Here is a 21814-nt window from a genome sequence, read left to right as displayed (position 1 = left end):
AAAGTTACGCAAAATAAAAGATATATTAATAAATATAAGGTAAATTAATAAATATTAGATAAAAGTGTTAGCCCCAAAATGTGATAATAATAATGTATGAAAAGATTTGGGGTAAAAAAACATTAATAAAAAGTATTATTCAATCTTATCTAAATACATGTTTCGACCCTTATCCAAATGTAGTCAAGGAACTCCCACACATCTCCACTTGCCCTGCGTGAACATACATGTGTGTCGACACGTCTGTAACTTTACTCCGGCCACATGTCAACAGTTGCTGAGCATCGCGGATTGTAGCGAGAATCTGTAGGGACCGACTTGCCTCTGCAGGCATCTCCGCAGGGGTGGGGTGGGGGGGGGTGGCCTTGCACTCTTACATAACCCGCCATAGATCATCTTTAAATGGAGCATTTTCGCGGCGCTAATCCAGGATATACTGGATACAATTGAGGAATCTTTAAATCGAGTTGATAACCTCCTACCCGGTGCGGCGGCGGCACATGAGGCGCGCGACCAGGGACCCAATGTTTGTTTCCTGATAAACAAAGCGGCGTTTCCAAGGCGCGCGATGACGGAGCCGCATCAGGCAAAGCTGATTTTAGCTGCTGGGACTGCAGGAGCCGCGAGCAGCATCTTATGATACAATGAATGGAAGGATGGGGGGGGGTTCTCACCTGATCTTGGGTGAACTTTCAGCACCACAACAAAGTTTCAGTTCATTTCCTTAGCCATGACTCCACATTCATCCGTTTCAAATCATCTGACGCCGTATTGCAAAGTGTTTTTAATTGCGGTTGAACGTTTAGTTCTTTGGCAGCGCTTGAACCAATGACACATCTTCCATGTTGCATCAGTAGGCAACAATGCGGCAAGAGCATCCTGTGGCGGCTCATGTGCCACCACGTCCTGTTTCGCACTGCTCTTAACGCTAAATAAGCCTGCCAGTCAGTCATCAAACGCTCACAAGATGGTGGAAAACAAATTTCTTTCTAAAAGCTAAGAAAAGACGTAATAAGAATGAGGTCATACCTGCAGCTCGCACCACGCCACTTCCACCGTCGTCTCCGTATCGAGTCCCTTGTACACCGTCTTGAAGGAGCCTCTTCCGATCTCGATGTCGAATTTCAGGAAGCGTCCGTCCGGCGACGTCCCGACCGCTTTGGTCTCCGCCTCCTCGATATCCTCCTGCACCCGCTTCTCGGCCTCCCGTTGCTCGGCGCGCGCTTTAGCTAGCTCGGTTTCCCGCTCCTTCTCCTCGGAAGGACTGCTGACCTTTGTGTCTTTTGCGACTTCCTGCGTGGCGCCGTCGCGTTTGTCTCCCGTTTTGTTATTGACATCCGATGCTGTCGAGCTGGGGTCTTTAACCCGTTCTGTACTCTGTTCGATACCGCTACTATTAGGACTAGCATGTGCTACGCTGTCCTTGTTAACATTTTGGATTGGAGCCTCTCCAGATCCTCTGCTAAGCCCTAACGCAGACTGAGGGGTGGCGCCTTCTTGAGACGGTTCCTGGAGAGGCGCCCCGGCATCTATCTCTGTGGGTCCAGGCTTCGAGGGCTGAGGAGCAAACAAGGTCGGCGACATGAGGATGGCGGCCCCCTTACTGGGCAGGTCTAAGGCGGTTGCGTTGGAGTCGCAAATGACACTCCGACGGAAGAACCGGTGCTCGGCCGTTTTGGAGTCTCGCTCCATGGTGTGCCGCCGCTGCCGCCGTTGGACTTCCGGGTGGCCCTCCAGATGCCCCTCCAGCTTCTCCACCACATGGGTGTCCGAACTGGCCGATCCGTTCACGTTCTTGCGGGGGTTCGGAAGCGACGGCGATGGCGGGGCCGGGGCGACGAACGTCACCGCTTTGTTGTTGCTTTCGGACATTCTTCCCCTCGGTTTGACAGGAGGAACTTTGTTTTGGTTTCAAACACCTCAACCTCCAATAAAAAAGTCAACTAAGCAGGAACAGCAATGGAACATCCTCCAAATAACATTGTGTTGTGACCTGGTTCAAAAAGACAACCTGGAAGTCCCTTGTGATGGCTCAAGGAAGCCCCGAAAGATGACGGGGGGCTTTCCTTTGAAGACCAGGGGGGTCAACGGGCAATTAAAGGAAGGGGGTTGCAAGCACTGCAAGGAGGTGATGCCTGTGGGATCAACACCCAAATCCATCCTGCTGCCAACATCCAGTGAGGATCCACCAAGACATGGACAGGCAAATGAAGTTCTCAAGAGAAAAAGATGTTGGGAATCCAAGATCCAGGTCCAGGGGGACTTGGCCTCTGGATTTGATTGCTGATTAGCAAGGCCGAGCCTGGCCTAAGCTGACCCGGCGTTGTCCGAATCTGTCCTCGTCACTGCAAGTAGAAGAAATAAGCATTGAGATATTGTTTGGATTAGTCTGGAACAATTTCCCAGCCTCCGACAAGAATACCAACAAACATGTGACTCTTTGTTTCCGTGTCGTCCGTCTGCTACGACGGGTTCCGTGTCATTGATCAATAAGATGACCGAGTTGTCCCCTGGCTGCAACGGCGGTAAGTAAACATAGCAGAAGGAGAAGATGGATGCAGCAGAGAAGTGGAACAATGAAACAGGAGGAAATGTTTGTTAAGAAGTGGCAACAATGTCCGTGACTCTTTGAGGATTCGTCCAGGGAACGCCAAGACAGTGAGAAAAACATTTTTCACATTTCGAGTCGCCGTAAATAGTAGGACTGTATAATTTAGCTAACGTGATGTATTACAACGGAAAGTGTAAGACAAGCCAGAACTTCCAAAAAAATGTCAGCTTGTGTCAACTCGGCCCTGATCGCTGGCGCATAAAAACTCCACTGAATTGCTCTATGTGTCAGTTTTAATACGCGATGTACAAGCACGAGCCTTTAATTGCTCGGCGCTCCCGATTTATCCGAAAGTAACCGCAGCCTGGCTAACCTCAAGGTTAGTCTGCTTGCCGGCCAGTTAGGAGCTTTGGGAAGAGGTCGCCTGAGTCTGGAAACCACGTGAACTATGTTTATCAGGTTAGTAAATTTGCTTAGTGCGCAAAAGGAAAACTTTTTTGGATACATTTTTACATTTGAAACTGATAGTTCAAGAACTAAGGAAAGGAATCTGAGGATTTGAAATGGTAACATAGAAGTCGGTCAAGGAGGGTCTGATTAAACAGTATGTGTTGCGGAGGTTAGTAGAAGGTAATTGCTAAAAGGAGTTTATGGTATGAATGGCGAACAAAATGCAAAAGAAGTCATTGAGTCTTGTTTCTGTTTTGAGGTGTCACAATAGCAAAAAGAAACCCCCATAAACCTATAGTGATGGGAAAATGGAGCTTCAAAATTGCTTCATGAACCAGTTATATTTTTTTATTCCTCTAGGTGGCACTCTGTTCAACATTGCCATTTTCCCATCATTCAAAACGATTTCATTTCATCTAGACTTTATTTTCAATTTACAAACTAACTTGTCTTCCCCAATAAATTAATTTTATTAGATCTGCAAATAGATAAGCAACCACTTTTTTTTTTTTTTTACACAAAGACTTGAGTGTTGTCAAATTGTCATCTCGGCACAAACTCACTTAAAAAAAAACTCAACCTCACAACCTTTTGGAGGAATATAAACAAGTGCTGTAACCACTTTATAAACCGCTGCTATTAACTGTATGATGGACACCCCACCCCCTTTTAATACATATAATGGACCCTTCAGCTACTGCTTGCAGAGGCAGATGCATGCCCTGCAGGTTTTGGAGAAAGTCACAGCCATGTTCCAGCCTGCCGTCCAGGTGCCAACAGCTTCAGTCATGCGTGAGACAATCGGTGATGTCAAGTAATGACGAGGACGCCGCCGCACAGCTGTTTATCTCATCTGTGGCCAAAAGGCATTTTTCTGTTATGCGAAGCTAATGCGTGCCACATTCTCTCGAATATATGTCGACTGTAAGCAGAATTTTGGATTAGATGTTGGGCTGGGTCAAATGATTGAAGTAATCACTCTATATGGGAGGATGACACGCAACTGTCATAGGAAATGAGCCACGAGGTGTGCTCCAATTTCCTAACAGCTATGAGTGACACGGGCGAGAAGTCAAGAAAAGTTCCGTTTTATATCGCAGTGGTTAACTGCGTTGACCAATCACAGATGAGTATTTTATGCAAAAGTCATAACTGTACTTTTTTTGTTGTTGCTGTCTATGGGAACTTTCAAGTGAGGTCAAAATGACATGAACTCTATTATTAACAGGAAGGAAGAAAACAATTAGGATTTGTGCTATTAAAAAAAAATCTAATAAAAAGGAGGAAATTGCGATTTTATTCAATTTGGAATATTTCATCTATTTATAGGAACTTTTTCCAAACTCTCACTTTATCAGCATGAGATGAAACATAAGGTAATCAGATGGCATGTCCTGATGGGAATCTAGCAATTAATTTGATTGGCTTTATAAATATCCTGCAGCATGGGAAGAAAATTCAGTTTCGTGCATCTCATAATTGAATGTACGAGATGGTCTTTTACCTGTTACATCAGTTTTTGCAGCCACAAACGTGAAGAAGAACCTCCGTCCTCTTCTCCTTCTGGGGGGTCCGCTGCAAAACCGGCGCACACAGCGGTCGGTGGTCACGACATTAAGCCCTGACGAAAACCCCAGAGAGACGAATACAAAGCCTATTCGCCATAACTTCGAATCTCCTTGTCGAGTGATGAGAGCTCAGAGAAGCGGCGCATTTAGCGGTACGCGCACGCAGCTGCAAGCCGCCAGACAGACACCTCCCACCGGGGGAGAGAAGCCAAGTTCGCCCGCTGGTGTCGCGGAGGCTCTGGTACTTTCTCTCTGTCTGGTCTCTATCAAAAGTCGCTAGCTATTTCTTAATATGCAGCCACAACTTGACCATTGAGTGCTGTGTTAAGTGAATAAAATCCTGTTGAGTTCCCTGTTTGATATCTCCGGGCCGGAGTCTCGTAATGTTCTGAGCTGCTCAACTGCGATGACTCGACAAGCCAACCACTGTTAAGCCCGACGACATTACCCCGGCATATCGACGGAAATGAGCGCGAGTGACTTTCAAATTAAAACACCAAATTGGTCACTTGTGTAGACGGTTACCGCTCACTCTGTACAGCAAGAAGCTATTTCATTCACACACTGCTACTACGTGTAAAAACACACAAGCTAGCTAATTCATATATTCATCACGATGTAAGATTTCACACACATTCGACAAGTTTCATTTTATTTTGTGAGATCTTACCGGAAACATTTTGTTTTTTACTGGCGTTTCACAATAATTGCATGCAACACGTTTTGATTATAGTTAAACGTACATGCATTGTTTTTGTCAGTTTTGAGAGGAAGAGGAGCAGTCAAATGATTTTTATAGACGATTGTAAATACCTACAGTTATGATTTATTCATGAATAAATTTGCTTGTCGTTCATTAGGCAAAATTTGTATAATATTAAAGATGTCAGGTGATGTCATTTCAAAAGGAGAAGGGCATGAATTTACATTTGCATTTACACCGAAGGTCAATTGAAGGTGAATCTTAAAGTGACAAGTCCTCAGCATTCCACCGAGTACACTCACCGCTTCCGTCATTGAACAGCCCCTCACTTTGAATTACGTACTTTGTCAGTATCCATGATTTATTCTATTCTCTTTCATCGCTCTGACAAGATGTGGATTATACGACATGCAGCAGTTTCTTGAGGGATTGTTTTCAACCAGAGAAAGAGAAGCAAATTCTTCCACAACTTAAAAGGATGGAATTCGAACAATCCCTTTTGAAATGTTCTAATTTCAATAATGAACACAAAAGCTTGTGTTTGGTTATCACTTGGCCATCTAGTATTTGAAAGGTTGATCAAAGTGGAGCACTTTTAACACACTAACAAGCAAAACAGGAATCTACATAAGATAAGACATACTCTTTTTAACTGCAGATGATAGTAAACCGGAATGTCAAAGTTCGAGCTCGAAGGCCACAACGCTGATTGACAGGTCGATGTCAGATGTTACGGCAAAACCGCTTATTTTGCATGTCACCTGACAAAAAGCTCAATCAGTCCCGAGGCTATCAGTGCGCGCCGGGTGGAGGAGGCGTGACCCCGAGTCATTGAGGTTGCCGGTAATCGGGCCCGACAGGTTGCGACAGGTCATAAACTTCGACCAAATCGAGCTACTTTCACTCTTGCTTTGAGTACTTTCTCATCACTTCTTCCACTGTCTGATTCCTCTTTTTCATGAGCGAAACATGTGATTAGCAATTTAGCAATTGTCAGTCGACCTCGAGCAATGATAAAGTCTACGAGTCGATTAATCGACTAATCGTATTTGCGAATTTTATTAGACTCTGTCTGATTTTTTGGGGAACTCTGCTTTTCTTATCTTTTATCTAGCCACATCCAATCAATATTTGCATTTTTCTGTAATTTTTTTAAAAATCTTTTTTTTTTTTAGTATTTTTATTTTTGCTTCTCAGTTTAATAATATTTGTCACTCATGGTGGTAGTTACACTGTAAAAAAAAAGCTGGGCGAACTAAAAATGTCAAGGCAACAATCTTTAACGAAAAAAATACATTGGGCAATTGAAATAATCATTTGAAATTTTGATGAAAATTGGATTTTAGTGTATTATCAACGCCAACTTAATGACGAGTAAAAACAACTCAGCAACTTGCTTGCTAACTAACATTGTTTCCATAAATAGCAGTACCTCATATTTTAAAGTTGTTAAATTTGAATTACTGTTTAAGCCCCCCCATAAAATACAAGTTGTGTTATTTTTACAGTTCAACAGCGTAGACGTTTCCTGCTGTGTGTTTTCAATTGTTTCGCTACATAAAACGGGCCCAAATATAACTACGACTCATTGTGCAGTGAAAATTCAAAACCACATTTTTTCTTATCATAATCAGACAAAAATGTTCTTCCAGCTCACAATCAAATACGCCTGCTGTATATCCTTCCACCAGAGGGTGTCACTACCGAGCCCAATCTTAATTTCTCTATCAAAATGTCTTATTCAATCTCTTCCCACACTTGAGAAATCCCATTCTACTCCTCAACAACATATGTTCTCAATCCCCCTGGTAACTGCCCAATTTGGAGGCCATTAAAATAAACCGGTTCTTCCCCCCCACAGGACTTGGGAGAAGTTTGAATATGATGTTGTGGTTTGTTTGTGAAGTGTAATTGTGCGTTGGGAATTCCTCAGCAGGGTGGATGATAATGGGAGAATCTGCATTCACCTCAGAGATTATCGTCCTCCTTTATAGGCTTGTTAAGTGTCTTGCAAAATAGTGGTAACACAAAAGCTCCAGTTTATGTCTTCTTGATCTTTGCGGACAAAGTCGACTGTCTCAAGGACGGTAACAATTGTAGAAACCCTCCATCCTGTCTGCACCAATTTATCCTTAAATAGCCACATATTAAGCGCCATAATTTCTAAATTAGGAACCGTGAACCTCTTCTTAATTTTTTGGAACACATAATTGGAGGCAAACCAGACAGTAAATAGGTTACGTTTTTTAGTCAATATTAAAAATTTGGTGATCTAGTTAGGTTCAGAGAACCAAAGAACATTCTGAATATTCTTAAATTGCAAATATCAACACTGACCTATTTTGTGTGCACGATTGAGTGTCTTTTAAGCAGCATTATCTTTAATAACATTAAATATATATATTAGGGTTCTGAATTCCTGCGTAAGGATGAAAAATGCATTTATTTCTCTGACCATTTTTTTTTTTAAAGGATGACATGATTTGTCTAATAGATTTGGCATATTTTACAAATCTGCTTTCAGTGTATTTAAATGACGTATTCCTGAAAGAGCGAAGTGAAGCGACTGGCACTGCCTGGTTAGTGTGTCTTTTTGTGTACGTGTGTGTTTGTGTGTGATAGACAGCAAGAGAGACCAGCAGAGCCTGGCACTGAAAAATGAGAATGAAGACAAAGAGTGTTAAGATAACAATGAAACAACAAGGCATGGTTTGTGCTTGTGCACAAAGTATCACATGCCACCACAGCTCATCTTGGGTCGTTGGAAATTCGAAATGGTTGAATCTTCTATTTACATATACAAAAATAGTCATGACAAGATGTGTCGAGTGTGTGAAGATGCTAAAATGCTACTTTTCGTGACTAATGAATTCCCATGCCCGCTGGCACAGCGCCGCCAATATCACAACGGAGAGCCGTGCCAAAAATAACTCGTAGGCACTAATAAAAGCATTTCCTATTCGCACTAACGAAGGATTCCGTGAATGAAAGGAGCCCGTGTGGCAGGTTGCGCCAGTGTTTCACAACTGTTGACATATGTGCAACATTGCTACACCTTGTGCTGAACTGACTCAAACGGGGGGAAAAACCCAAAACACAAGTCTTAGAGTGCATTTGGAATCCTTTGAAAAATGTGGGGAAGTCAAAAAAACATCTATCTTCCCTGCAGTGTTGTCGAGATGTTTTCCTTTAACTATTATCAATTTATGCTGTTTCAAAGAATGGCGATGAATTAGAGCGAGAAGCAACTTGCAGAACGGAGCAAACAACAAAGCAGAGTGGCTCAACTTTTTAAGTTTCTAGGAATGATTATGCTGGGCAGGCTGGTTTGTTATAACAGCCTCTCATTTAGGGATTATCTTGCTATAATAGGCCGCAAAACAATCCCGGGTGAAATACTTCATTGTGTGCTGACAGGACAGACAACAGAAGCATAAGTCTGAAAAAATCATGAAATGGAATTCGTGGAACAGCCCGATTAAAAGCTGAATGGAATGATTCTAAACGTTGCAAAACATCTAGAAACATGTTTGTTGAATAATAGTGGGATTATGTTTTTTTTTCTACCATAAAACACATTATATTCCTGCCTGGTGTACCGCAGGGTTCCGTCTTAGGTACCTTTGTATTTACTGCTGATTACATAAAGATAGACTTAAGATGCACGCGACAAGTGTGTAAAGACAGAGGGAAGGGGGGGGCAAGGGGGGGAGACTGTGACGTAGTGAATAAGCTAATTGTCTCTGCCACTGTGTCCTCTCCAGCTTGGCACAATTTCCTCTCATAAGCCATCGTTGTATCTTCAGTGTGCGTTCTTGCCCGCAACAGGCCTGATTATGCAGGGGCTCGGAAAGACAGACCGCGGAGACCAAGTTCGAGACATGGACCTGACGTCGCAAAGATCCACCATGCCGGTCGGCGGTCCCCTGCAGGTTAGTGACTCGCCCGTGATGTGACCGATATGCTGAGGCTTTGCCGCCGAGTCGCGGTATGTCCGGCCTACGTGAGAGTTGAGGATCACAGGGACTGCGGCTCTCGGGGACTACACGTACTATTTTGAACAAAAGCCACACCAGCGGCATCAATCAAATATCAATTAGGACTCAGGTGCCAAGGCTAATAATGCACGCTAATGTAGCGACAGGTCAACACAACAGCTACTCATGAAAAAGGGTCAAGGTGGGGTCCGCTGTCTTGAGACGAGCCTTTTGGAGATTTTTTAAACTTTGCCGGGGATACTTTGTGGAAGGACACAAATCAAAGTATTTTAATTGATTTTTGCAAAGGTAACTTGTAGATGAAGTCCCACCTTCGCCCCAATACTCTTGTATTGATCCTATGGCTTACACATACATTTTGCACACACATCCTTCCTATCAAGGTCCATTTTCTGTATCAGCATTGCTTACTCCCATCATGCAACAGGCCTATCAGTTACTCGTATATTTAGCCATGCAGTGAACAAAGTGCTGTTACTCAACAGTTCAATGTGTGTGTGTGTGAGTGAGGGTCGATGAGTGGGTGAGAAAAATCACAGATGGGATGAGAGAGAGTAGAGTCAGTGTAATTAATAAAAAGTTCTAACGTATACACGCAAAAGTATTGGGACATTCAGTCACTACGCCTACAAGTGAAGGGATGAAACGGGTCGTCATATATGTACGGAATTAAGTGAATATGTCGCAATCATGAGAAAAGATTCACTGAATGAGCGTTTTGAAATATCACGGAAAAGGCAAATATTAAGAAAAAGCTAAAAATTGGCCTCCAGGCTAATTACGTTAGCTCAATATGACTCTTAACGTAGCGTTTATGGAGTCCACATGAGAGCGAGAATTTTATCTATCAGCTGGATGGCAGATGTAGTTGTAGCTTGTGAATTGAGAAGGTTCATCACTTCACCCTCCATTTAGCGGCCATGAATGCTGGCGCTGTTCATTCATGCCACTTTTTTTTTCTATACTTGAATTATTGCACCCTCATATAGTCCACACATACCTGGTAAAAATGCTGGTTATGTACATAAAAAGGTCAAATATGTATTTTTGCTAGCTGGGCAACTAACTATAAGGCAATTAAAACCACCCAACGCAAATTCAAGGGATCTTCTTAATTTGCGGTTTTCATGGTAGCACAACAGTGTGACCGATCTATTTTTCAAGGTGTGAGGACTTTGCACCTCTTGCTCATTTTCTATGTATAGTGCGAGACTGTAGGGTGTCATGCACTGACACAGAATTAGCAAGACTTATTTCCGAGCATGACAGCTAAGTTTCAAAGGAAAGAGGCGTTACACAGGAGGACTGGTGACTTAGTTACACAAGCTGTTGCAATCCAATACAGGAGCTGCATTGAAAATAGGTCCTTTAAACTGATAATAATCAGTATGGTTTCAAAGGTTTGGATGTGAAAAATTGTCCACTCATTCACTCCCAAAGACGTATTTATACGTCTTTTCAGAGTCCACACATTCAGTCCCAGGTATTTTTTTTTCAAGTTACACTTGATAGACATTCAATTGCAAACCTGAATTTTTCAAACTGCAGACTGGCCCTAAATTCAATTACTGAATTAATTTGATTAATCTTCTCGCCTTTTCCATCTTCCCCTTCCCACTTGTCTCACCTCGCAGACTACATAGCTTCATCTTTTTTTTTTTTATTGAACTTCAATAACATACACAACCAAGTTTCGACAGGAACACAACACAACACAATGCACATAACAATACAACATTGTGAGCGTGAGTGTGAGGAACCAGAAAGTGTGTGTGTGTGTCCATCACGAACTATTGCGGCCCACTTAGCGTACTATTTGATGCCCCCCCCCCCCCCAAGAGTGGTTAAACTCCTCACATGTTTCAAAGGGTGTGACTGTTATGTAAGAGACGTGTGTTTTATGGCCGCTCAGTCATTTATAAATGGTGACATAACTGTTGCCATGGCGACAAGCCTGTTGACATAGTTGTAAAATATCCTCATCCTGCTACTCTGTTGTTATTTAAATGTCATATCAAAGTAACCCCTAGATGTCATGTACGCCCCCAAGTGGCTTTAGACTATTTTAATAACCTGTTTTCACTTTAATAACAGATAGACAATAATGGGCCAGTTTATGTAACGCACACGCAGCGCTAACGACAAACACTTAATCCACATGTTGACATTTGTGCTAGCTTCCTCCTCCGCGGCTACGGCAAATAGGCCATAAATTTCCAAAACGTTCCCATTTTGTGTCTTGACGCTTTCACCGCACGCCTTCCACTGTTGTGACAGCGCGTTATCGTAAATCTGAATTTGTGCACCCAATAAAGTGTCCGGCGAGTCATTGGTTTATTTTAAAGCCTGAAATAATTGTAGTTACTTTTTTTTTTTTTTTTGCTAACTCCATCCTGCCTTTCTTCTGCTTCATCCCTCTTCTGAGTGTTTTCTTTTCATTTCTGGAGGGGAAATGACAGCGGATTCATGTTGAATCTCAAAAAGCTTAATGGGAAAAGGGTCCAGCTGTCTTCCCTTGGTGTGTTAGAAAATTAAAAAAAAAAAAAAAGAAAAAAAAAGAAAGTACAGCCGCAAGCACACTGTTCCCAATTGACTCCCAATACAAACACCAGATTTTCAAATCCAATCATCGTACTTCTCTTTTCACACAACTCATAAAATCACATAGCAGATATGGACATGTTTATCATATTACTGCTGCGTTGTCAGACAAATAAAAATGTCCGTAAAAACTTCCCAGGTTATAAGCCAACTCTGCAAACATATAGATATTCATAACATAACATATTTAGAAGCCCCCCGAGAGTGGGTCAGTCATTCAGAACGACCCATGTGTGTCCTTTGACCTCCTCAACCCCCAAAAAACAAACACGGGCTCATAAAGACAACCATCAAGAGGTGATGTATTTAGCGTGATGTATGTATGCGCTGTGCGTGCTGGCCAAACTACGCGTCATTTCTGGAATCTGAGGAGAAATTAGTCGAAAGCACACTGCGGGGTTTATTTGAGCCAAAAGCAAACAGGCGGTGCTGACAACAGAGTCTGCGATAGATCACGCGCTCTATGATGGATTCAATTTGCAAGCCGGGATGATCTAATTGTTATATTTGGAGTTATATTTTTTATTTATTTGCTTGCCTTGCATTTATTGTAACAGAGCTGCAAACATTTATTTTGGATGACTAAAAACAATACCATGATTATATTTTTCCCTACTTCTAGTCGGGATTCTCATATTATACCTTTTACTTTTGAGTGTGTACGGCTTTAAAAGGCGGAGCCTGGCCCGGTGAGTGATATGGGAGCCAATGAAGAAACAAACCAATTTTTCAGCAAAGTTTTTTTTTTAACCAAATTATTTGACTTGTACGCTGCAGCCTGAGAAAAAATACTCAAAACTCTTTATAGTTTGATTTCAAGCATTGATACATATAATTGATCTTTTTTATTGGATCTTGTTAGATTGCACTGTAATGAAACAGTCTTGTCTTTGTGTCGTGCAGCAAAACATTGTGTCGCCGGGTCACCTGCTCCGTAATGACAAATGTGTGTGTGCAAATGTTTGTTTCGTCAAAACACCACCTTGCACAAATGTACATGATGCCAAGGGGTTTCAGACACGTGGTCACCTGTGTTTAGTCTCATCATAAACTAAAGGACAACACGAGTAAGTAGTAGTACTTCGATTTGAGTACTCTGATACCAAATTGAGATACTCGGACTACAATTCAACATTAAATGCTGACTCACCATGTTTACTTTGAACCCTAGACTCCATTAATTAACCCGAGTCTGCAAAACTTTTAAAATCTGCAGCTGTTTGATGCTCTTTTGAGTAAGCCCAGTCATTTGAGAACAATAACGGACATACAATATAGTCATGACAGTCAACAATGACATTCTAGGTAGCATATACGGGCTGAACAAAAGAGGTCCTAAAATTGACCCCTGAGGAACCCCACACGATAAGGCAAATCGATCATAACCATTTTAGTTTCATTTAATCCTACTAAAGTTTCCAACCTGGTCAAATAGTACAAGTGTTACCGAGTACCGAGTCAGTCTTCAATCTCGTATACGGCAATTTATTACCGACTAGTTTCATACCGGCATCGATATCAGTGCATCCACAGTAGAAATGCATTCTCCTTCTACGCACGAACAGAGGAAGGAAGCATGTATAGTGGCCATTAAGGAAGGCCCAAGTCATGAAAAGCAGGAAGGGTGATGTCACACCTTGGAGGCTTATACTCCACACGCACCTTATTTTTTTCATGCAGGGCAAAAACACCCCAGAAGAGAAAGTAACACAAAAGCTGGAGCTTTGCGTTTTCTTCAGGAAAGAGAACACACCACACCTCCACCTTGAGGGCACTAAAGAGTATGCGGTGTACTGCTAATTACAACGTATGTTGCAAGCAGGAATTGCATTTGCGTCCCTCCCATTGGAGCTATTATGTTCGGTCTTGTTTGCTTTGGATACGTACTCGAACTAACTCGGATCAAAATTTCCCCGCAATTAGATCTGTTTTAACGTTGTTAAAGAAGTAAAAGGACAATTATATTTTACAGTAAAATGACCCAATGACTCAAATTAGGAATTGATTTTTAAATTGATTTCTACTTTTTACTTTTAATATTTTATTTTAAAATTTTAATACTTAATAAATGTTTATATTGTGACAACTTCACTCGCCTCACTTTTTATCTTCTCTCCGCAACACAACATGACAGTTTCACAATCGTTGTACTCTTCAATACGATTTATTCCTCTCCAGAAAATTCTTACGTAAATGTCACTATTAGAATTATATTGCCCAATTTGTGGTTGGACAACTGTATTTGTTAAGTTTATTAGCAGCCCAAAGAAGCATGAGGAATTCCAGCTATTGAGGCGTGCTTGAAATCCGTCCATCTACTCTCCAATAAAAACTTCCAGCAAACGCTCAACAATGACGAGTACATTTTTTACAGAGCTGCAAATCATGCTGCAGGGGACGTGAGGCCTTCTGTCGAACATGCCATCGTGGCGAGAACATGTGTAGTTCCTCTGATAAGCATGCTGCATGATTTGACATCATATGTATGTTTAGATGTAATAAAGCTATATTGAAAATTAAAAAGAAGATGCGTAGGAATCCGAAACTAAATACTTCTTTGACCGCTGTTATTTAAAGGTTATAGCTATTTAGGGTCACAAATATTATTGTCATATTTTTAAATGTACAAAATGTGCTAGATAAATAAATTTGCTCGACACGTGAGGGTCAAAATAGCCTAAACAGATGTCGGTATGATGAAGTAGTGCAGTTCAACAGCACTGTATAAAAGTTGTGCTGTGGGTTGATTGTCCCCGTGTACCTAATAATACAACCCACAGGAATTCTCGTTAAATCCTGTCAACGAGTTCAAAACAAGCGCCGTGCATACTTGTCATTTTGTACATCTCATTGCTTATCCTGTTGGGACATTTTTCTTGAACCTGTATGAGTTTCAAATGTTGCCATGACACTATTTACTGGTTGGATGGATGCATTTTGGCTCCACCCATTTGGCATGCACCGGCACACTTCCATTCACTCATATGCAGCACACATGTCCAGAGACATCAGGCAGGCATGCCGGATGATGCTATCGCGGCCTGGAGCTGACGTCAACTACTTACGCAACACACTTGACATCCTGTCAGTAGAAGAAAACCAGGAGTTTGGTGTCTGGACACGCACACACACATGCTATAAAATACACAATCTTTCTTGAAACTAAGGATCCACTATCAGGTATCGAGTCGGTAGTATCGGAGCTTTTTAGGAAACGCTACCAGTATTTTTTTTTTACAAATATTTTATCACACAAGACACTTTATTAGGTACACCTGCACAATCAGATGATACCTAATCCAACATTATTGCCTCCAAACACACACAAAAAAAAGATTAATTTGGCATTTATGTGTGATGGAATTTGGTCCAGTGTAACAAAATGTTTTTATTAGTCCGGCTGCTTGGACAAATAAAAAAATTCCCATAGCTAGCATATGCACTATTAATCAGTCTGCAGCTTCCTTGGGGGTCCGCATACTGAATGGAATTTTATCTATGTAAAGCCACCCATCAACTTGGGTCAGGTCCACTGAAGCAATTACGGCTTTCTTCCAAACTTGTATAACAATAGCGGTGGATGGTATGTAATATGAGTGAAATGTTTTTTTTCCCCCCGCATGTGTTTTCTTCTAATTAGACAGTTAGCTTCGAGGGGAAGAACAAAGGTCACCCACATGCGTCGAACATGGGCATATCCTTGACATGATTCGGGGTCTATAAAAACGAAAGAAAGAAAAACATTGCGGATGGAGTTATGGAAGAACAAACACATTCAAAGTTACTCCACTCCTTGCTGGAGGCCACCCACTATTGGCTATTAAAGAACCAATCAGAGTGCAGAGGAGGAGCACTTCCTGTGAGGTAAATAGGGGAGGGGGGCTCCCATGTGGTTTCATATGAGTATGTTTATATGTGTGTGTTGCAATTTAAAGTGTAAAAGCTGGCACGTACAGTGTCCGATGTTCTTGTGCAAGTAATAGGTCAGGTATGTTGTTTTTCACGAGCGCTGTTTATACAGGCCCGTGTTTTTTTGTTTTTGTTTGCAGATTGCTGCTTTTTAGGGAAGTGCAGCCTTTTTTTTTACGAGGACTCTGGATTTCTAGGAAAAATTCCGCGAATAAACACACACACTCGGCTCAGTAGTAAAGCTATTTTCCAGTCCAAGGCGACGCCAGCCCTTGGCAGCTGCTATAGTGGCAAACCATCTGCGGATATTAAGTGGGGGATCAAATGGCGGATAGTGGATTACAATCTTTAGATTGTATAAAATGTTGTTGCAAAATGGTGTGACCTTTTTATGTTGTGATAGATTATAAACTAATCCAACAATCTGTTTAAAAAAAATACATTCAAGTAACGATTATTTTAGTCGTCGATTACTGTGACGATTATTCAATAAATCCGATGAGAATATAATATAATAAAACATTTTCATCCTTTTAATAAAAAACAGGACATTATTTCAGATGGTGAGCGCTATCACATAAGTCAACAAAGATTTAGTTACTAGGTTGATCTGTCAGGGGGGGGAAAAATCCCAAGTAAAAGCAAATGTTAGTAAATGTTTTATTTTGATTAAACAAAAAAATAATACTTTGCCCTTTTACTGCTGAGACTCTTAAATGTAAAGGACGTAGACAATTTTAAATTAAATTACTCTCAAAACGATTAATCGATTTTGATAATGTGTCATCAATTACTCTGAAAATCGATTATTATTATAGATGTATTTGTTTAGATTCAATCTTACATTGCCTTACTTAATGTTGACCTTTGCTTAATACCTGCCACAGCTGTAAATAAACATCTGTGAGACCTACTGTACCTGCCAGGCCAAATTCAGGGTAAACACATCGGGTTATTACCGTATTGGCCAGAATATAAGACGAGGTTTTTTGCATTGAAATAAAACTGAAAAAGGGGGGGTCGACTTACATTCGGGGTCTAGACAAAGTCGTTTTCCAAACTTAAGTCTTGAAAAACAGGGGGTTGTCTTATAATTGGGGTCGTCTTATATTCGGCCCAATACGGTATACTGAAGTTGTTGAGCGAACGCATATGTCCGAGTAGACTATATGCAGCCATTGTAGTACATTCCAGTGTCTCGGTTATGCGTGTGTGTGTGTGTGTTGGCGGTCTGTCCAAAGCTGATGTTGATGGAGTGAGACAACAAGACCCCTAAGAAAGAGAGGGGGGGGGCTGGTGATGGACGCAGGCCAGCGCATATACATTCTATACAAACTTTTCATCCTGCTTCTTTCGCCGAACATTCATTTTTTCTCCATCTAAAAATAAAACATCGTGAAAAAGGGGCTTACTGGGCTATGTGTGGGTTCTAATTCCAGGAATGGTTGGATTCTTTTCAACAATTCTTGTATTGGACTTGAGACATTTTCCTCGAAAATACTTAACTGTCCCGTCTAGAAGGAAATGCGTCAGCTGTACTAAGGTGCAAAAAGGAAGTTAGTGTGGGTTTAGTCATCAGTCTTGATTCCTGGCAGCACTTTCAGTATCAGCGCATAAAAAAACTTTACTGTTTATTTACAAAAATAAAACGATAAATAATATTATGTTTACTATTTTGCCCCATTGTGTGGTTTCAGCTCATCAATCTCTCTTTTAGTGTTCACAGTAAATCAAACTGTGCTACAAAATTACAGCGTCGCGTAAAAACAGCGAAGGGATAAAAATAAAGAACAACTGTGGCGTTACGTGCCATTTACGGTATAAGTCGTCTTAAACACATCGGAGAAAAAGCCCGAGTAAAACGATCCATTTGTGGACAGAATGTTTGCGTCTGTAGCCAAAATGTTGAGTAGTTCAGTATGTGCATCAACGGATAAAACTACTGAAGGAGAAAAACGGGCCCCATCGGTCATTGTTATGTGCGGTTACGTAATAATATGTCATATGTTTTTATTGAAAGTCATCCACAATCTGATCTTCGCCTCGTATTCCCGTTTTTACACTTAAAATATGCACATTCAAAAATAGTCAATGGAAGCATTTATTTTCATATGAGAATTTGGTTTATAAATACAAACTTTTCCTAAAACGTTAATTTTAAATGTCCTGTTTTCATGCATGCCTTGATCAATGCCGCCCTCCTGTGGTTGTTTCTATATTACATCAACATGCTCATTCCTTGGTCACTGTGTGGCTTGAGCAATGCTGCTCTCACCAAACGGCTTTTATAATATTCAGGTCAAGAACTGCATCTTCATAGTTTACTGCCGTTTTGCGTTATTTATTATGCAATACGGGTCAATATTTGCATATTGTAAAGATTGTGTAATGAGGTGTGATTACTTTTTAGCGGCATTTTACAGTCTTTGAATTTATGACACAAACCACTTCATATGAAATGTAACTCAATGTGCTTCACATAATTATTAATTATGTGAAGCACATTGAGTTACATTTCATGAGAAAATGAGGCTTCAGTTTTGCTTCATGAACCAAAAATACCTCCACTGGTTCATGAAGCAAATTTGAAGCTTCATTTTAATCATTCATTTAAATTATTAAACATAAAACAATTTAGATTTCATGATCTATATGTTTGTTTGTTTTTTTAACCACAGGGTGGCTCGTCCTCTAACCTGAACATGAACCTGTACGCCACCAAGAAAACTGCGGCCGAGGGCATGCTGGACATTGCTCTCTTCCTAGCGAACATCACACACATGAAGACGGTCATCGAGCAAGGTGCGGGATACAGGTGAGGAGATTCAATCATAAGTAAATTTGGCAAATTTGGTCGAGTGTGATTGTCTGTTTGTCAGCATGAATGGATAGGTGCTCCTAATAAAGTGGTCGGTGTATGTACAAATATGTCTTTGGCTTACCTTCTCAGATACTACGCAGCCGTCCTGACTCTCATCTCCTTCTCACTGGGTCTCCAGATAGTCGCCGGGATCCTGATCATAATCATAGGTGGGGCATTGTCATGAATTAGATCCAAGTCATCCGCCATATTAACATCCTAAAACACTGACACCTGTAACGTGTCCTGCATGAAATACACACAAAAGAAGAAACTAATCAAAACTGCTGGTGATGCTATTTAGAGATCTCTAAATCTTGCTGTAGCCCGGCGAGACCTCAACGACGAGGCCAACCACAAGCGCCTGGACAGCCTCAACAACAGCGCCACCGTGGTCATCTTCCTTGTCTTCGTTACCAACATCTTCATTTCTGTTTTTGGGATGGAGCGCACAGGCCTCTTTGCCAGGATGCATTTTTAAGATACAGGGAAACACATTTTACGGGCAAATCTAATCCACTAATGACTAATGCTTTGCTGTCGTTTTTGTTTTGTATAACAGGTTGGTTTGTGTGTGGCGCGCTGGCTCCCTCTAGTGGTGGACAGAGAATCACTGAAATATTGTTATAGTCTGGCATAAGATTTTAACTAAATTTGTGATGTAAACTTAAAAGTTATTTTTACGAATAGAACCTCTGCCTTTTTATGAACACTTAGGGCTACTAACTAATTTACATTAATGGTCATTAATAATGATGGGGAAAATGAAGCTTCAAAATTGTTTCATGAACCAGTTGTGTTTTTTTGACTCCTCTTTATGCCACTGTTGGTTTAAATAAAGCCGTTTAATATCGATGTGGAACAGAGAGTGCCATCTAGAGGAATCCAAAAATACAACAACTGGTTCATGAAGCAAATTTGAAGCTTCATTTTCCCATCATTATTTTATGATGGTGATCCTTTACAAACTTAGCATTTTATGAGTTGGAAGTTGCTGTAAAAAAGTTTGTAAACCCCTGCAATGGACCAACCATGCATGTGTGTGTGTTCGCGTGTGTGTGTTTGTGTGTCCAGCTCGTGTCGAGCTGACCCTGCTCCCCTCATACCAGCGGCTATTAAACTTCCTCAACAATCTGACCACGGGCATCATCTTCCTCACCTTGCTCGTCAACATCATCAAGTCCGCTTTCGGCACGCAACGTAGCTGCCTGCTGCGATGGATGTTTCAGCGTTTTGTATTGTGAATCGGGTTTAAAAAAAAGGGCTTGTGGCCTTTTGCAGTATTATAGCTGCCACTAGAGGGTGCCACAGCACTGAATTTAAAACTCCAAAAAGTCAAGTTATGACATACAAAGGACATATCTAAGTTGCCGCTTCATTCTAACCCAACATTGGGCTGTGTATGCATACAATACATGAATGCGTGTGAGATGTCTGAACCACGTGCGCTTGTGTGTGTGTGTGTGTCCTTGAATTTGCGTATCGCAGCACGCAGGGACCTGAACGTGGTGTCCAATCAGAAACGGTTGGACTACCTGAACAACGTAACCACTGGCATCATCTTCGTCACCACGGTGATCAACTTCTTCATCAGCTTCTTCGGGTCCAAGAGGACGGGCTTCTTCCGTTGGCTGCTCGCTCGTCTTCACTTCTGAAAAAAACCCAACATGATTTATGAATGAAAAAATAATCATAATATTTTAATATTTTACATGCTTGAGTGTAATCATATTAATTTATTTAACCAACTGATTGTAACCATGCATTTCCACTACTAATTAAATGGGACTGGTTCTATAAAGTGCATCTTTACAAGTGTTTTTTTTCATTTTATCTGGTGATAAATAAATATCTGGATAAAGCAGACGTGTGTTTTTTGTCTTTGTACATGTGTGACAGGCCGCCGGGACGTGAATAACTCCACCCTTCAAAAACGCCTGGACTACTTGAACAATGTAACCACCATCATAGTGTTCATCACCACGGTGCTCAACTTATTCATCAGCACCTTTGGTATGCAGCGCACGGGACACTTCCCGTGGCTGATGATGCGCATTCACTGACATTCCCAACCCAGGAAACGAGATACGCTAACAAATTATATCAAATTAAAAATATTAATCTTGGAGGGATCTGATGTTTGCTTGAATTGTCAGACTTAAGCAATAAAGATGATTAATAATTTGCTTTTGTTGATGTTAGTGCTTAAAAAAAAAAGTAGGTCAAAGATGCATTGCTGTGGAGAGGCGAGCTTCGGGTGAAAATCTTTTTGTGTGTGGCGAACTTTAGCCAGCAGACTATATATACTGCAGCTGTCTGACTGACTGGCGCCCAGGGACACTGCGAATGTGTGTTTGGGAGTGTGTCCAAGGTCACTGGGTCTCAAAGTTGGGAGGATTTTTTTTTTTTGAGTGATGTAGATGTGTCTGGAAAAAAGACAAGTGAGCAGCTGATAGTAGCGCATTACAAAAATGAAGTATTTGTTGTGTTTGGAAGTAGTAAAGTACAAATATTTTGTTTTTTGACTTTTTACATTTGAAATTTATTCCTGGTTAAAATAGTATGTTTCAATTTTTAACAACCGTGGGTTGAGTAAAAATAAACAGATATATAAAAATATATACTTTATTTTGCTTAAGTTTTTTATTGATTTATTGACTTTTTTTATGACAGAAAATATATTCAACAAATATTTTTCACCCTAAAAAAACAGAAGAAAAATTGTTCTGTGTAAAAAGAAAAACGAAAAAAATATAGAAATCAAGAAAGCCCAAGATTTATTTTTTAAGTGAATGCAATACACTTCCAAACTGCCTCTACTCAAGTATAGTGTGAAAATTTTTACCACCTCTGCTTTGGAACACTTACATGCAAATAAACACAAAATGACAGAAAAACTACTACAATACATCCATTTGTGACAATAAAAATCTAACGGTGCTGTTACACTACCTTATTTGCATGCTGGATCAAAAATAATATCGTATGTACTTAGGGCTACGCTCAATGAGAAGTCAAATTAATAAAAATATAAAACTACGGTAAACAAAAGTTCTGTTTGTTAAATTTAATTTGTTACAAAACAAGCTAGCAAAGAAAACCTACTTGTTCTCTCTACGGTAGCTGTCAAGAAGGGCGGGGCTACGTCTCGGGAACGCGCTCCTACGTGCTGAC

General features: G+C 40.9%; 2 protein-coding genes and 1 long non-coding RNA gene across 12 annotated transcripts in view; 1 reads left to right on the top strand and 2 right to left on the bottom strand.

Moving 5' to 3' along the window:
• Positions 1–5003, bottom strand: part of wnk1b (WNK lysine deficient protein kinase 1b) — a 40699-nt gene extending 35696 nt beyond the window's left edge. For all 7 annotated transcript variants that reach the window (XM_061268316.1, XM_061268317.1, XM_061268319.1 and 4 more), the window contains exons 1-2: positions 4506–5003; positions 1030–2345 (exon numbers count right to left, since the gene is read on the bottom strand). In XM_061268316.1, the coding sequence (XP_061124300.1) occupies positions 1030–1872 (843 nt within the window). In that variant the 5' untranslated portion in view covers positions 1873–2345; positions 4506–5003. The remainder of the gene's footprint in view (positions 1–1029; positions 2346–4505) is intronic.
• Positions 5004–9051: 4048 nt separating this feature from the next.
• Positions 9052–20514, top strand: LOC133145415 (ninjurin-2-like). 3 transcript variants are annotated; one of them, XM_061268907.1, is made up of 4 exons: positions 9052–9204; positions 18459–18595; positions 18731–18810; positions 20129–20514. In XM_061268907.1, the coding sequence occupies exons 1-4, from the start codon at positions 9109–9111 to the stop codon at positions 20293–20295; spliced, it is 480 nt and encodes a 159-aa protein (XP_061124891.1). In that variant the 5' UTR covers positions 9052–9108; the 3' UTR covers positions 20296–20514. The 3 variants fall into 3 exon arrangements, with proteins under 3 accessions (XP_061124891.1, XP_061124890.1, XP_061124892.1); XM_061268906.1 differs by having other exon boundaries at positions 19715–20266; XM_061268908.1 differs by lacking the exon at positions 20129–20514 and adding an exon at positions 18967–19857.
• LOC133145416 (uncharacterized) lies at positions 18716–21786 on the bottom strand. 2 transcript variants are annotated; one of them, XR_009710904.1, is made up of 3 exons: positions 21746–21786; positions 20176–20291; positions 18716–18794 (listed from the first exon to the last, which is right to left on the bottom strand). It is a non-coding gene; the product is annotated as an uncharacterized LOC133145416 (long non-coding RNA). The 2 variants fall into 2 exon arrangements; XR_009710903.1 differs by having other exon boundaries at positions 21593–21772.
• Positions 21787–21814: the final 28 nt, after the last annotated feature.

This window comes from Syngnathus typhle, linkage group LG21 (genome assembly GCF_033458585.1).
Source record: "Syngnathus typhle isolate RoL2023-S1 ecotype Sweden linkage group LG21, RoL_Styp_1.0, whole genome shotgun sequence".
Classification (NCBI taxonomy): domain Eukaryota; kingdom Metazoa; phylum Chordata; class Actinopteri; order Syngnathiformes; family Syngnathidae; genus Syngnathus; species Syngnathus typhle.
Note: the sequence above shows the minus strand (reverse complement) of the source record. Positions and strands in the feature narration are given on the sequence as shown.